This window comes from Lotus japonicus, chromosome 1, assembly GCF_012489685.1.
Source record: "Lotus japonicus ecotype B-129 chromosome 1, LjGifu_v1.2".
Classification (NCBI taxonomy): Eukaryota; Viridiplantae; Streptophyta; class Magnoliopsida; order Fabales; family Fabaceae; genus Lotus; species Lotus japonicus.
This window is the reverse complement of record NC_080041.1, coordinates 60182643-60198770: the sequence shown is the minus strand read 5'-3', so window position 1 is coordinate 60198770 and position 16128 is coordinate 60182643. Positions and strand designations below refer to the sequence as shown.

The following is a 16128-nucleotide window of genomic DNA, read 5'->3' as shown; positions in this document are numbered from 1 at the left end:
CAATTTTTTTATTTTTGCTTTCGGATAGTTAATTGTCATTCTGCATTCTCAACGTTCTAAACAAATCATGTGGTCAATGAATGTATCGAAGGCTTTGATCAAAGGGTATAAAATAACATATCAAGGCATGCCATTTTATATTTACTTTCAGGCTTCATTATCCTCTATCTTAAAAGCATGTCGCGTGCACTCTTTAGTAAGACCAATGTTTGCTTTGAAAATTTCAAGACTAATTGCTTAAATGTCAGCTCAAATTAAGGGTTGTTATGCGGTAGATCATTGTAAAAGTGGTTCATTGGTGAATCATCTTATCTGACGATATGTGATGGTTTACCGGTTAAAATGGTCTGAAGCATGGTAGTAAGTATCGTACGATACGTGATACGATACGATACGTTTTTTTAGCCTAATCGTACCTCTGTATCGAATTGTCCCTGTATCGCACATGTATTGATTGTATCGTATCAGGTATCGTTGTATCGCGATACGAAGATGTATCGTACCGATTCAAATATTTGTTATTTTAAGCTTTTTTGCGTTTTTTTTATTTTAATTTGGGCCAAAGTGGGGTCAACCCAACTGACCCAATCAATTTAGGGATTGAAATCACCCTAAAACCCCCAATTTCAAGGCATCTTCTATCAGAATCAAAACCAACGAGTTCAACTTCAAGTCTTTAAGGCTGTTCACCTCTATTATTAAGTTGTATAATCAAAGCATAGTTTAGCAAGTATGAAAGTGTTTTGCATGTGTCATGTTATTGATGATTTTGAAGGAGATGAAGACTTACATTTTGTCATCCTTTGATTAATTATATAATATATATCATATATTTTTCATTTATAACTTATTTTTGTGTGTGTTTATATCGTACGATATATAATACAATATGATACACGAGACAAAAAATAAGTTTTCCGACACACGATTCAACTGCCATGTCTGAACTCTGAAGTGTGTTAGGTATAAAAATGGGTAGTGGCTTGTGGGCACGTGCTGTCTTACTCCATTGCAATTTGCTGACCGACGCACTCGTGGTGGAACCTTATCATTACATTGATTAATCTCAACAACTAAAAGTTTACAGTAGTATTGTACAGAAGCAGAAGATCGATGACTCCAAACTCACATGCTTAATTTTTCACTTCGCGGCGTGTTTTTGTTTTAGCTTCAGCTTCTTCTTCAACTCACATAACTAGTTTCGCAGTTCACTTCTCAATTTCATCTTCACCATCATCACTCACTCACTGCATCGATCATCATCACAAGATGGCAGCAGCATCAGCACAATAAGAAGTGGAGAATAAGCAGGTGATATTGAAAGGCTACATCGATGAAATTCCACAAGAAACTGACATGGAACTCAAAGTTTCCAAAATTCACCTCACCCTTCCTCCCTCTGAATCAGGATCAGCTATTCTCGTCAAGAATCTATATCTCTCTTGTGACCCTTACATGCGTGGTCGCATGCGTGATTTCCATGGATCTTACATTCTCCCCTTCGTTCCTTCTCAGGTACTACCTAACTACCAAACCTCTATCTTCCTATTTTTTCACTATGAGCTTGATTGATTAAAGCATGCATATATACATTTTGATTCTGATGAATGAAGGCGCTTGAAGGATTTGGTGTGTCCAAAGTTATACTGTCAGATAATCCAAGTTTCAAAGCTGGTGATTTCATTTCTGGGTTTACTGGCTGGGAGGAATATAGCATCATCCATAAGACAGAGCAGTTGAGGAAAATTGAGCTTGATGATCAAATTCCTCTCTCCTACCATCTTGGTCTCCTTGGTATGCATCATGCCACTCCTCTTCATTCATATAAGACTAAGAGTCTTGTTTTATGTGGTTTAGACATTTATGGAGAATGCTCATAGAATGACTGATAAAGAGAGTTGAATAGATGTAGTAGTTATAAAGTAAACCATTTAAAGAGATTTAGTTATCTTTGATCCTAGTAATGACATAGCATTTTGATATCATTTGATTTACTTAGACTACCCCATCTGTTGGAAAAGTCTTGGTTATTGTTGTTGTATGTTCACAAAAATTAATTTGACTTTCGTCATTCAAATGTAAATTTTGAGTTTTTATATGTTATAGTTTTTAAAATTTCTGTAAACATGTATTGATGTTCTGTCATCATATACACATTTCAAATATGTAGAAACATGTATCTATCTGTATGTTGCTTCATAAATATGATTCATGGAGCCAGACTTTGTTTTCTGTTTTTATGGTGTTAGGTTTATGATTTCTTTTACTACTGGTTTCTTTTTTCTCTTTAAGATTGATTTTCTTATTCCTGTTTCACTGCTATACTGGTGAAATAATATTACAGTGAGAGAAATTTTGTCGTCCAGTTAAACACCTACGAGTTTCACTTGATTATGTTAATTTGGTTTGCTTTTAAATTCAACTGTTAATTTTTCAAATAATGGATTATTTGTGGTGATCAGCATTCAGCAGTTCTGAGTGCCTCTAGGTTCGGATTTTAAGTTTGTCGAAGTGTTCATGATTTCTTTCAATCAAGTTATTCACTCAAGCTGAACATTTTAGCCACTCTTTTGCAAAATAAGCCATTACCATTTTAGATTTTCTTAGATTAAAAAAAAACTGAAGGATACAAATGGATTGAACTTTATTATTTTATGGCAGCATTGATAAGACCTTGAATAGCCTCTTGCCATTTTGGATTTGTGTTTTTCTTTCGTCTGATTATGTATGAAATCCACTCTTGTGATTCAGTTATAGTTGACACATTTTGATAACTAATGAACCTATCATTTTCCTTTTGATTTATAGGAATGCCAGGTTTTACTTCTTATGCAGGATTTTATGAAGTCTGCACCCCAAGCAAAGGAGAATATGTGTTTGTATCTGCTGCATCAGGTGCTGTAGGTCAGCTTGTAGGTCAACTTGCTAAGTTGCATGGGTGCTATGTAGTTGGAAGTGCTGGCTCCAAGGAAAAGGTCAATTCCACAAACATTATTAATTGTATAATTGCCAAGAAAAGAAAAACCAGAGTTATTTTTTCCTTCATGTATGAAATAGATGAAATGTAGATAAATTAGACACACATGGATGCACACAAATATTTGGACCAGTATCTAATTGAGTTTGTTCATTAAATATGTTGTTTTAGGTTGACCTTCTAAAGAATAGGCTTGGATTTGATGAAGCTTTTAACTACAAGGAAGAAGCAAACTTGGATGCAGCTCTAAAAAGGTGTGTAACAGCTCAACTGTAGTATATAGTTTTGAACTATTAGCAATTGTCTATGGGATGAAAAAAATTTGTTAGAAAACTAATGTTCCTTATAGAAGAACTTTCCACTCATTATCCTTCATCACCACCACAACCAGGGAAAGAATAAGGTGCAACAAAAATGGGGTAGTCACCCTCAAAAAGAAAAAAAAAACCCTTGAGTCCACATCAGAGTTTGTATAACTTCAGAACTTCTGAAGCTTTTCCACTGTTCATACTGAACATGGTGAATGCGAAAGCGTTTCTTGGGTTGCTCTTTATACACAGTGCTTCTGATTTGTGTGAGATTGAGTTGAGGTCAGAGCCTGTAAATAGCACACTCAGAAAAACACGTTAGAGTACCACAATTGTTCATATCAAAAGGTTAACTTGTAATCATCAAAACATAGAGTTGTACTACTAGATCAAAACTTGATCTTACAATCTCCCCCTTTTTGATGATGACAAAACTAAGATTTTTTATGAACAATTCTTAAACATTAAACTGAATTCACTCAGAGTTTAGAGATATAGAATAAGACTTATCCTGATGTGAATAGTTTATCTTGCTCATTCTGAATTCAAGTCACTGCTTGATTCTGAGCTTAGCTCCCCCTGAATCTAATACTTGATGAAAACGTTAGTAAAGTCTAAATTCTGAGCTAAATGATATAAGAGTTCAGAGTGAAAAACTTATGACATAGATGAAAATCGAGTAATCAGAGCGCATAAGTAATCAGAGTCATGGACAAGGTATCAGAGTCAACTAGAATCACTTCAGAAGAAGTGAAATGTATTCCTTGTATTTGCCCAGTGACACATCTATGGTCATGAAGGTGGAACTCTTAAATTCTCCAAAAGAAAAAATAAATCACACTAACACATCTTACACATCAAAAACTGGGTGTACTCCCCCTTTTTGTCATAAGCAAAAAGCTTGGGGTGTGAAAAACTTAGCTTGAAGTACAAGGTACTCCCCCTTAGAGAAGGTCTAAGTTTAAAGAGAATGAAAACGATGCAAGAATCAGAGTTAGGCGAAATAAATAGAAGAGTTAATGCAAGAGAGGAACGTTTACTACCGGTCAAGAGAGTAAAGAGAAGAGTCAGTTACCAAGAACTTAACCTCGAGAAACTGTAGGAGCATTAACTTTCAGAGAGAAAGTGAAGCCTATATAAAGCGTTGGAGAGAAAGGTAAGCTTCACACCTCGAACAGTTTTCAGTAAGGAAAAAAAATGGCATCATACATCGTAGCACTAGAAGAGCTGAGGAAGAAGGCCTTCGAGGAGGACTTGTTCCTTAACATCAGGCATCCAGAGGGTACAACAACCATCTCGGAGCTAACACGGACACTGCTGGAGGAGGACCTGCGTCCAGAGTTGGAGAGAGACCTGAGGGAATTTCTTGCCTTCGTTGAGGAGGTGCAAGAACTCAGCCGGCTTGAACTCAAGCTGCTGGAAGAAAAAGAGAGTTTGGAAGAGAAGCTCAAGACTGCAGAAGAGATTCTGGAGAGGGATGAGCTAAAGAACAGGCTCAACAACATCCAGCATGTACTGGAGCGTCTGGAGAAGGATAGGTCAGAGCAGCGCCAGGAGTGCAGAAGAATGAGGAGAGATCCTCCATTCTAGACTTTAGGGAAAGAATGTATGATGTAAACATAAAGATATTATGAATAAAAAGATTGTTGCAAACATATGTGACACAAATATATATAGATATGCATAGATAATCACAAACGAACAAAGTAGACTAAATAAAAAGAAAGAAACAGAGTTTAACAAAAAATAAAACAACGTTAAAGAAAAAAGAAAAACGAAGAGATCCTAAAACTATGGTTTATCAGTTCGACGCAGAAGTTCCATCATCATGTGCTTCATTTCAATTAGCATGGATTCATGAATGTCAAGACGCTGTTCCATGATGTCGAGTCTGGATGAGCTTGACTGAGTAGAACCGGAAGGAACATTCTGAGCAGCTTGAGGATCTGGAATGGAAGCAGAAGCAGCAGAAGTAAACACTACTGGTGCAAGTGCTTGGCATCTAAGAGCTTCAGCCTCAGCTTCAAGTCGTTCTGCCTCTAATCTGGCTTGTTCAGCTTGAGCAGCTGCCAGACGTGCAGCTTCTTCTGCTTGAGCTTTCTTTCTCTGGGCTTCTTCAATAGCTTCAAGAAGCTTATTCCTCTGTTCTTGTTCATGAAGAGCCACCCTTCGAGCAAACCTTTGCTTTGCAGCCTCAATCCTCTGACTTCCCTCTGCATGCAGGAGCTGCATCATAATTGGAACTTGAGCCACTAGCCAAGTGCCCAGAGTGTTCCACTCATCAGCCACACGTTCAGCATTCTCACTTAGGTCAGTCTGACCGTGCACATTGCGTAGCCTCAAGGAGGCTTCATGATAGAAAATATTGATGCACTCAGAGAGAGATGTGGGTCGGAGGGGAGTATAAGGAATTATGGAGAGGCTGGGTGATTGCTGCTGTGGGCTTCAGAGGCACCTTGTGGAGAACCAATGTTAAACATTTGAGCATTGGGTTCAGAGGTTCCAAGGTGAGGTTCTGAAGTTTCAACCAGAGGATGAGGGGATCTAACCGAGGATTGGTTAGACACAGATTGTTCTGGTTCAGGTTCTGGTTGAAAGGCTCTTGTTGGTCAGGGGCAGGGTGAGCTTGTTGAGCCAAAGGGTCTGCCTCTTGTAAAGGATTGGCCAAGATAGGTTCATCTGGGTCAACTAGACGTTCAGGTCTAGGGCCAGGATATCTCCTAGGGCTTGGACAAGTGAGATAATACTCTTCTAAGGTAGACACCTTTTCTTTTCTGACCTCCATGAATTTTCGAATGGATTCAGAGTTATTGGAGGGAGAAGAGTCAGCAACATGGGTTGGGAAGGATACAGGTGTATAGGCTGTGGAAGAGTCTGTATCAGTAGTTCTGGGAGCCAGACGTTCTGATGCTCTTGGGACAGAGTGATCAGAGGTTCTGTTTGGGTAGGCTCTGGTTGTTCATGAATGATGGGTTCAGAAGTCAATGGGTTGTATGGAATGGTAATGGGAGAGGTTGGTTCTTCTGACCTAGAGGGTTGGTTCTGGAGCAAATTCCAGAGAGGTGCTTCAGTAGGGGAAGGTTGAAAGAATGAAGACCTTGGGGAATGTGGTGGAGAGGTGGTTTGTGCAGCTGGTTGGGATTCAGGAATAGGAGTGAGGGGATTTGAAGAGTGTTTGAGCATGGCAGATATGGGGAGTGCATCAAATAAATTCAAATCATCATCAGAAGCAATTGCAGACTTACTTGAATGTGCTGATGATCTTGTCACTCTGGCAGGAGGTTCAGTCCTTCTGATCACTTCAGCAGCTGGTTCCACCCGAGTAGGCTTCACCACGATTCTGACCTGCTTCTTCTTCTTCTTAGGAGGACCATCACCATCATCACCATCATCAGGCTTGCTGGTTTCATCTTGCTTTCTCTTGAGTTGACCAGCCTTCTTCTTTTTGATCAGAGGGACATCTGATTCCTCAGAGGATTCTTCTAGGACCATCTTCCTCTGAACTTTCTTCTTGGGAGGAGAAGGAAACTCTGGAGCTGGTGGCAGTCTGCTGAAGAAGTCATCGAGATCAATTTCGAATCCTTGAGCCCTTAGGTCTTCAACATAGCACCTAATGGCGTCAGGATTGTCTGCCTGAGTCCACAGAGGGTAGTCATTCAGAGGCATCCTTCTACTTCTGATCTCAGAAGATGTGTCTTCATGGGCAGGAGCAATCTTCTTCTTGATTAGGCCCATCTTCTTTAGAGAGTTTGCCGTGAAGACATCACTGACAATGGTGGTCAGATCCTCTGTGCATCCAGCATTTATCAGATCTTGGACGAGGCCACTCTCAATGAAGAGATCAGACAAGAGTCTCCCGAAGGGAATATACTTGATCGCTGACTTGATGGAGGCAGTGGTACGAGACTTCCGGATACATTCCTTCAAGTAGGAGAACAGGAAGTAGGGAAGGCATATCTTCTTCTGGTCTTGGATGAAGAACAACATCACCTTCTGGTTGAAGTTGATGTAGTCTGGAGAACTGCCCTTTGGTCTCTAGTTTATGCAGTGGAGCAAAATTTTGTGCCAGATCCTGAGCTTGGGATGAAGGTCCATCACCTTGTAATTCGTCTTGCCCGGTTTGTAAGTGGTGTACAGGGCCTGGTTGATTGTATCCTTGGTGCTGGGTTTCAGCTTCGATTCCGTGAGTTGGAAACGATACCCAAAAGCAGTGTCTGCACCCAGTAAATTCACGAAGGACTTCTCTGTGATGATGATCTTTCTTCCAAGAATGTAAGAAACCACCTGAGTATCATCGCAGTCGGCGTGCTTCCAAAATTCCTTGATCAGTTTATCATACACCGGTCCTCGAAGTCTGTTGAAGTAATTTCCCCAACCTTGAACTTGGACTTCAGGACGAAGATCATACCCATTTGCAGCCAGGTTGTCGAGGTCGAATCTCCATTCTGCCAGGACTTGAAGTTCCTCAGGAGCAAATACGCAGTGAACGGCACAGCCCCGTTCTGCAATTTGAAGAATCTGCTCTTGAGCTTGACCTTGATCTGGTGTCGGATTCTCAGGGCCCCTTTGACCCGTTGCTAGACCAACTACCATGTGAGGGAACTGGGTTGCATCTGCAGTAGTTCTTCTGGTTTGACTCACCATTTTTGAAGCGGTTGAAGGCTTAAGGTAGAAGATGAAGGTTGAAAGATGAAGAGAGATCGAGAGAGAAATCGAGGATAAGCGGTTTTGAAAAGCAGAGAGAGAGAGAGAGTAAAAACCGGAAGTGAAAGAGATCGTGTGTGTATAGTGGGTTTTAACAAATAACCGTTGTTGATTCAAAAAGCACTTTAAGATCAACGGTTGAAAATTAAAGATAGATAGTAACAGTAAATACACAAATCACACACAGGAGAGAAGCACATCTACACGCAATCATAACAGACTGTCACACGGGCACAAGGAATTATGTATCAGAAATACTGACACACGTGTTGCTGTCTCAGCTTCAGAGTCAGTACCAGTGGGTACACACACTCTGATTGAGTTACCTTCTGGACTAGACATCTTCTGATCAAGAAGTATCATAGTCAGAGGTTCTGATCCATCTTCACTCTGGACAAAAGTCCATGTTTAGATTTTTCAGAATAAAATTAAATCTATCCTCTGCTAAGGGCTTTGTAAAGATATCTGCCCATTGATGGTCAGTATCAACAAACTTCAGAATAAGTACGCCCTTCTGTACATAATCTCTAATAAAGTGATACTTTACCTCAATGTGCTTTGCCCTTGAATGCAAGATAGGATTCTTACTCAATGAGATTGCAGCAGTGTTATCACAATAGATTGGGATATTGCTCTCAAGGATCTGATAATCCTCCAGCTGATGTTTCATCCAGAGCATCTGAGTGCTGCATATTGCTGCTGAGATATATTCTGCCTCTGCAGTTGATAGTGCAATGGTTGATTGCCTCTTGCTTGCCCATGAGACTAGATTGCTTCCCAGAAATTGACAATTTCCAGAAGTACTTTTTCTCTCTGTTCTATCTCCAGCATAATCAGCATCACAGTAACCTGAAAGCTTATACTTTGATGTTTTCTTATACATCAAGCCAAGGTTAGTGGTGCCTTTCAGATACCTTAGGATCCTCTTAACAGCAGTTAAGTGGGTTTCCCTTGGATCTGATTGGAAACGAGCACATAAATGAACACTAAATAGTATGTCTGGCCTAGATGCAGTTAAGTATAGAAGTGAACCTATCATGCCACGATAGAGCTTCTGACATACTTTACCACTTTTATCTTCTTTCTCCAGAATGCATGTAGGATGCATTGGAGTCTTGGCCACTGTAGATTCCAGCATATTGAACTTCTTCAGAAGTTCTTTAGTGTACTTGCTCTGATGGATATATGTTCCTTCTGGTGTTTGATCAACTTGTATTCCCAGAAAGTACTTTAATTCTCCCATCATACTCATCTCAAATTCAGCCTGCATCATCTCAGAAAATTCTTTGCATAGAGATTGATTAGCAGAACCAAATATAATATCATCAACATAAATTTGCACAATTAAGATATCATCTTTATAAGTCTTGCAAAAAAGAGTTGTATCTACTTTACCCCTTACAAACTCATTCTCTAGAAGGAATGAGCTAAGTCTCTCATACCATGCTCTGGGAGCTTGCTTCAGACCGTAGAGTGATTTCTTCAATTTGAACACATGGTCTGGTTTCTTCTCATCTTCAAAACCTGGGGGTTGATGAACATAGACTTCCTCTGAGATATAACCATTTAGGAAGGCACTCTTCACGTCCATCTGATGTAGAACTATGTTGTGATTTACTGAGAAAGAGATCAACAGTCTGATTGCCTCCAGTCTTGCTACTGGAGCAAATGTTTCAGTGTAGTCTATTCCTTCCTGCTGGCTGTAGCCTTGAGCAACTAGCCTTGCCTTGTTTCTGACTACATCTCCTTTCTCATTCAGCTTGTTTCTGAATACCCATTTCGTTCCAATAACATGGACACTCTCAGGCTTCTTCACTAAGCTCCAAACATCGTTCTTGGAGAATTGATTCAATTCTTCTTCCATGGCCAGAATCCAATCCTTGTCCTGAAGAGCTTCATCTATGGACTTGGGTTCAATTAAGGACACCAATCCTTTCAGACTGAGCAAGGTCTCTTCAGAGGGTCTGAAGGCAGATCTGGTTCTGACTGGTTCATCTTTGTTGCCCAGAATCAATTCCTTAGGGTGAGCTGCAGTGATTCTGCTCTTCTTCAGAGTTTGTGAGTTAGAGGGACCAGCTTCTTCCTCTGGTTCATCTTCCTCTGGCTCATCTTCCTCTGGAGCTTTGCCTTTGTCAGAAACATTAATGCTTAAATCTGCAAACTTTTCAACTAGCTTTGACTGGTCAGAGTCAAGCTTATCATCAAATCTAACATGAATAGATTCTTCAATAGTCTTAGCATCAGTATTATAAAATCTAAAACCTTTAGATCTCTCAGAGTAACCGAGTAATAGACACTTAGAAGACTTAGCATCAAATTTATGCAATCTATCCTTAGTATTGAGAACATAACAAACACAGCCAAAAGGATGAAAATAAGAAATGTTGGGTTTTATGTTCTTCCACAATTCATAAGGAGTCTTATTCAGAATTGGTCTCACAGAGATTCTGTTCTGAATGTAACATGCTGTATTTACTGCCTCTGCCCAAAAGTGCTTAGCCATGCCAGTTTCTTGGAGCATGGTTCTAGCCATCTCCTGAAGAGTTCTGTTCTTCCTCTCAACAACACCATTTTGTTGAGGAGTTCTGGGACAAGAGAAATCATGTGCAATTCCATAGGAATCAAACAGACTCTCAAACTTGTCATTCTCAAACTCTCCACCATGGTCACTTCTGACACGCACAATCCTACAAGCCTTCTCGTTTTGCACTTGAGCAATGAAGGTAGAGAACACAGCATGAGACTCATCCTTGCGGGTTAGAAACTTTACCCATGTCCAGCGGCTATAGTCATCAACGATAACCATCCCATATCTCTTGCCACCTATAGACTCAGTTTTCACTGGTCCAAAAAGGTCGATATGCAGAAGTTCCAACGGCCTTGAGGTTGAGACAACATTCTTTGCCTTGAAAGGGACTTTTGTGAATTTGCCTTTCTGACATGCTTCACAAAGAGCGTCTGAAGCGAACTTCAGATTGGGTAAGCCCCTGACAAGGTTTAGCTTGCTCAGCTGAGAAATCTTTCTCATACTGGCATGCCCTAACCGTCTATGTCATACCCACTGCTCTTCATTAACAGACAGAAGGCACTTCACATTCTGAGCCTCCAACTCAGATAATCTGATCTTATAAATGTTGTTCTTCCTCTTGCTGTTAAACAGAACAGAGCCATCGATTTGACTTACAGCCCGGCAGGACTTTTGATTGAATATAACATCATAACCCTTGTCAGCTAATTGACTTATAGACAATAAGTTATGTGTTAAGCCGTCTACCAATAACACATTATCAATGCATGGACTACTATCTACACAAATAGTACCAGTACCAACAATTTTACCCTTTTCATTTCCTCCAAAGCCAACTTCGCCTCCAAGCTTAAGTTTCAGCTCTCGGAACATACGCCTTTCTCCCGTCATGTGACGCGAGCATCCACTGTCCAGATACCATGATTGGTGTTTCAGTGGAGCTATCAAGGATATCTGCAACATAGATAATCTTGTCCTTAGGTACCCACTTTCTGGGTCCTCTTTTGTTAGTTACCCCAGAGGTTCTGATCACCTTGGGTGTCTCAACATGATATTTTAAAGGAATAATTGCATGATATTTAGTCATAGAGAAGGATCCCTTTTTAAGAGGGTTTTTAGCAACTTTAGCAGGTACAGGATCAGGCAATATGGTACCAGAGGGAACAAAGCATTCATACAAGGATTTAGCTTTAGACACAGAGGGCTCATTTCTAATTGGTTTAGAATAGCCAATGCCATGCATTCCATTTCTGCTTACGCCATATATCATTGAAGCCATTAAGCTTCTATCCACGCTTTTAGCTAGGAATCTTTGAAAAGACTTTTCATACTTAGATTCATTTCTACAATCAGAGGCATCACAGGCAACAATTTCTTCTAACTTAACAATCTGGTTCTTAAGCACAGAGTTAGAATTGATCAAGGCATGATTATCATTTTTCAAATCAGAAATAATTTTCTCATGTTCAGAAGGAGTCTTGGAAACAGCAGATAAGTTCTTTTTCAGCTTCTTATGCTTAGACAATAAGGAGTTATACTTATCCATAATATCAGACAATGCATGTTTCAGTTCAGAGGTAGAGAAAGAAGCGAATACCTCATTTTCATCGTCTGAGTTAGGATTTCCTTCTGATTCTGAGTCAGAGTCAACAGCTCCCTTTGACTCTGCTTCCTTGTCTTTGACAATAGCCATGAGTCCTTGGACTTCACCATCAGAGTCAACATCCTCTGACTCTGATTCATCAAATGTCACCATCAGACTCTTCTTTGTCTTGAAGTGCTTCTTTGGCTTCTTGTCCTTCTTCAATTTTGGACAGTCACTTTTGTAGTGCCCTGATTCTTTGCACTCAAAGCATGTGACTTCCTTGAGTGAGGACTTCTTCTGACCTGAGGATTCAGACTTTCCTCTTGCCTTTCCAGAGCCTTTGTATTTGCTCTGCCTGTGCTTCCAGATGCGATTGAGTCTCTTGGAGATCAGAGTCAGCTCATCTTCATCAGAATCTTCTGACGCTTCTTCAGATTCCTCTTCTTCAGCTTGAAGAGCTTTTGACTTCTCAACCTTAGCCTTTTCAGATTTAGACTTCAAGGCTATGGACTTTTTCCTTAGATCTTGCATCTCTGAGCGCTTCAGCTCATGGCATTTCAAAATGCTGATGAGTTCTTCTAAACTCATATTCTCAACGTCTCTCGTGAGCTCTATTGAAGTCACTAAAGGCATCCAACTTTCAGGAAGACACCTGATGACCCTTATGACATGATCTTTTGTTGTGTAGCTCTTGTTGAGAGGTCGTATGCCAGCTACAAGCAACTGAAATCTGGAGAACATTTCTTCAATGGACTCATTTGGCTCCATGATGAAGGATTCATACTTTTGGATCAAAGACAATGCCTTTGACTCTTTGACTTTCTTGTTTCCTTCATGAGACATCTTCAGAGATTCGAAAATGCCTTTCGCAAACTCACGATCTGTAATCTTCTGGTACTCTTCATAGGAAATAGCACTTAGAAGAATTGCTCTTGCTTTGTGATGTTGTGAGTACAGCTTCTTTTGATCTGCAGTCATCTCTGACCTTGGAATCTTCTTGCCATCTGCATCAACTGGACGCTCGTAGCCATCCACAATAATATCCCAGAGATCTGCATCGAAACCCAGAAAGAAACTTTCCAGTCTATCTTTCCAATATTCGAACCTTTGACCGTCGAACATAGGAGGCTTTGCATTGTAACCATCTCTTTGAGTTTCACTGGTGGTGGCAGCCATTGTTTTTCACACCGGCCCGGATCACTGAACACTGTTAGGTGTGGTAATCAGAACTTGCGCTCTGATACCAATTGAAGGTATGAAAAACGGTAGAAAGGGGGGGTTTGAATAACGTTTTCAGTATAAAACTTCCACCTTAAAGATTTTGACAAATCTTTCGAGAACTTAAGTGCTAAAGATAAGAGATAGAAAAGCACACAAGGATTTTATCCTGGTTCACTTGATAAATCACTCAAGCTACTCCAGTCCACCCGTTAAGGTGATTTCTTCCTTCTTAGAATGAAGGCAATCCACTAATCAGGTAAGAGTTACAACTGCACTTGAAACCTACAAGTGACTAACAATTACACTGACTTAGCTCACACTAAGATTCACTCTCTTAGTCTTCTCTAGGATCCGATCAACCTTGATCTCCTAAAGGAACTAAACAAACTGTTTATCAAAGAATTGTTTACAAGAGATTTGCTTCTAAAAAGCTAATAGTAAACTCAATGAATTTCAGATGAAAGAAAGCTTAGAAGAATTTAAGTTTGTCTTGCGCGTATGTGAATGCTTCTAGCCGCTTCTTTCAGTCTTCAGCCTCTTTATATACTCCAAGGATTAGGGTTGAGCGTTGCATGGGAAATGCTACCGTTGGAGGGCAGTTCTGGAAAATCCAGCTTCTGCTGTGTCTGAGACTGTTAGGTAGGTCGTCAGGAAGGTACAGTTGCTTTTGTACTTGGATAGCGACTTGACCTTTAAACCTAGGAGACTTTTGATCAGGGGATGCTTCATATAGGAACTTGTGAAGCCGGTTGATCAGAGTCAGAGGGAAAGCCCAGATCCTCTGACCATTGTTTCTTCTGATTCTGAACTCAGAGGGAAGAACATGGTCTTCAGAGTATCTTGCTTCTGGACATCAGAGTTTCCACTATTCAGCTTCTGGATCTTCAGAGTCTTCTACACCATCAGAATGTCTGAGCCTTCAGTGTTTCTTGGTTATCAGACTTTCTGGATCTTCAGAGCTTTTAGTGACTGAGTCCACATCAGAGTTTGTATAACTTCAGAACTTCTGAAGCTTTTCCACTGTTCATACTGAACATGGTGAATGCGAAAGCGTTGCTTGGGTTGCTCTTTATACACAGTGCTTCTGATTTGTGTGAGATTGAGTTGAGGTCAGAGCCTGTAAATAGCACACTCAGAAAAACACGTTAGAGTACCACAATTGTTCATATCAAAAGGTTAACTTGTAATCATCAAAACATAGAATTGTACTACTAGATCAAAACTTGATCTTACAGCTACTAATCGAAGCTTCTCCCTGTAATTGATTTTGGCTTCATAATCAATTGTATAAGGATTCCAAACATACACTTGTGTTAAATTTTTCGCCCCCATATCCATTTTTTCCTAGTTCCGTCCTTGACCACAACCTAAACTTCAGACATAATTTTCCCTGGTTCATTTGTCAGGTATTTTCCGCAAGGCATCGACATCTACTTCAACAACGTGGGTGGCGACATGCTTGATGCTGCACTCCTTAACATGAGGATTCATGGCAGGGTTGCAGTTTGTGGAATGGTGTCTCAGAGCAGCCTTTCTAATCCCCAAGGGATATACAACTTATCCAATCTCATAATAAGGCGCATCAAAATGCAGGGTTTTCTGCAACATGATTACTTGCACTTATACCCTCATTTTTTGGAGCTTGTTTCAAGTTATTACAAGCAAGGAAAGATTGTATATATTGAAGACATGAATGAAGGCTTGGAAAGTGCTCCAGGTGCTTTGGCTGGGCTTTTCCTTGGCAAGAATGTTGGGAAGCAAGTAATTCGGGTTGCACATGAATGATTCTTGTTTCTTGGAAGAAGCTTACCAAGTGCGGGTTTGGATGAATGCTTGTGAGAATTGATTTTGGATAGAATTGATTTTGTTATAATTGATTATGATAAAAGTGAGTTAACGTGAATTGAAAGTGAAGTGATTTATCTTTAGATACTTTATGGGAAAAGTGATTTCTGTTGAGTAATTATGTGAAATCTAGTTATGGAATCTAACAATTGATTATTTCCTACTCAGTAGCTATTCTCTCTATCTTATTCGTAGAATTGATTTTGGGATTGAAAGCATAGTCACTGAGAATTGATTCTTACTAAGAATTGATTCTTAGACTCCCAAATGTGGAATCAAACACACTAAATTGTGAACATATTCCATGTGTTTGGATTCTCGTTTTTGTTTAGAAGTGATTCTACTTTAAAGCTCTCCTTATAGCGTGTTTGGATTGTTGGTGGCATCTAATCCAAAGTTTTTGACATAACATGTTTAGGATTGTGTGCCAACCATTGTTCTAACCTCTAAACACACACAACACTTCATTGATATTTTTTGCTACATGACTTTATTGTTTAGATTGAAAAAACTTTTTCTATTTTCATTTTTATGTTTGGAAAGTAGTTTTTAAAATTTAGAAAAAAAAATTGATTTTACTTTCTGTTTTCATTTTCACCACAGTCGTCGCCACTACCATCACTGTTGTCAACGCGAACCTCCACCACCTCCAAACTTGATGAAAAATAGTGAGGTTATATCTTTGATTCCTTTAATTTGATGGTTAAATCGGTAATGTTTTGTCCATTGAAATAATACACACTAAGAGGAATGAATATAAAATGAAAATGAAATGATTTTTTGATCATTTGTGTTGAGAGAAAAATGTGGAAAAGAAGATAAGTTTAACATATTATTACAATTTTACCCTTTTACAATATTAGTAGAGAATTTTAAATTTTAATTTACTTTATTAAACTTGAAATTTTTTTTGATAGGCTATTAAACTTGAATAGATAATAAAAACATATAAACTTTGAAT

The 16128-nt window shown here is 39.5% G+C and overlaps 1 protein-coding gene across 1 annotated transcript; it reads left to right on the top strand.

Moving 5' to 3' along the window:
- Window positions 1–1299: 1299 nt before the first annotated feature.
- LOC130734646 (2-alkenal reductase (NADP(+)-dependent)-like) lies at window positions 1300–15107 on the top strand. The gene is made up of 5 exons (XM_057587157.1): window positions 1300–1515; window positions 1614–1794; window positions 2809–2975; window positions 3149–3231; window positions 14729–15107. Exons 1-5 carry the CDS (start codon window positions 1357–1359, stop codon window positions 15105–15107), a joined length of 969 nt encoding a protein of 322 aa, XP_057443140.1. The 5' UTR covers window positions 1300–1356.
- The last annotated feature ends 1021 nt before the right edge of the window (window positions 15108–16128 follow it).

Bases quoted from the DNA above. Each gene is read 5' to 3' on its own strand.
- LOC130734646 (XM_057587157.1), top strand. From the start codon at position 1,357: ATGGAACTCAAAGTTTCCAAAATTCACCTCACCCTTCCTCCCTCTGAA. The intron at 1,516-1,613 runs GTACTACCTAAC...TGATGAATGAAG, and splicing joins TCCCCTTCGTTCCTTCTCAG to GCGCTTGAAGGATTTGGTGT. The intron at 1,795-2,808 runs GTATGCATCATG...TTTGATTTATAG, and splicing joins CTACCATCTTGGTCTCCTTG to GAATGCCAGGTTTTACTTCT.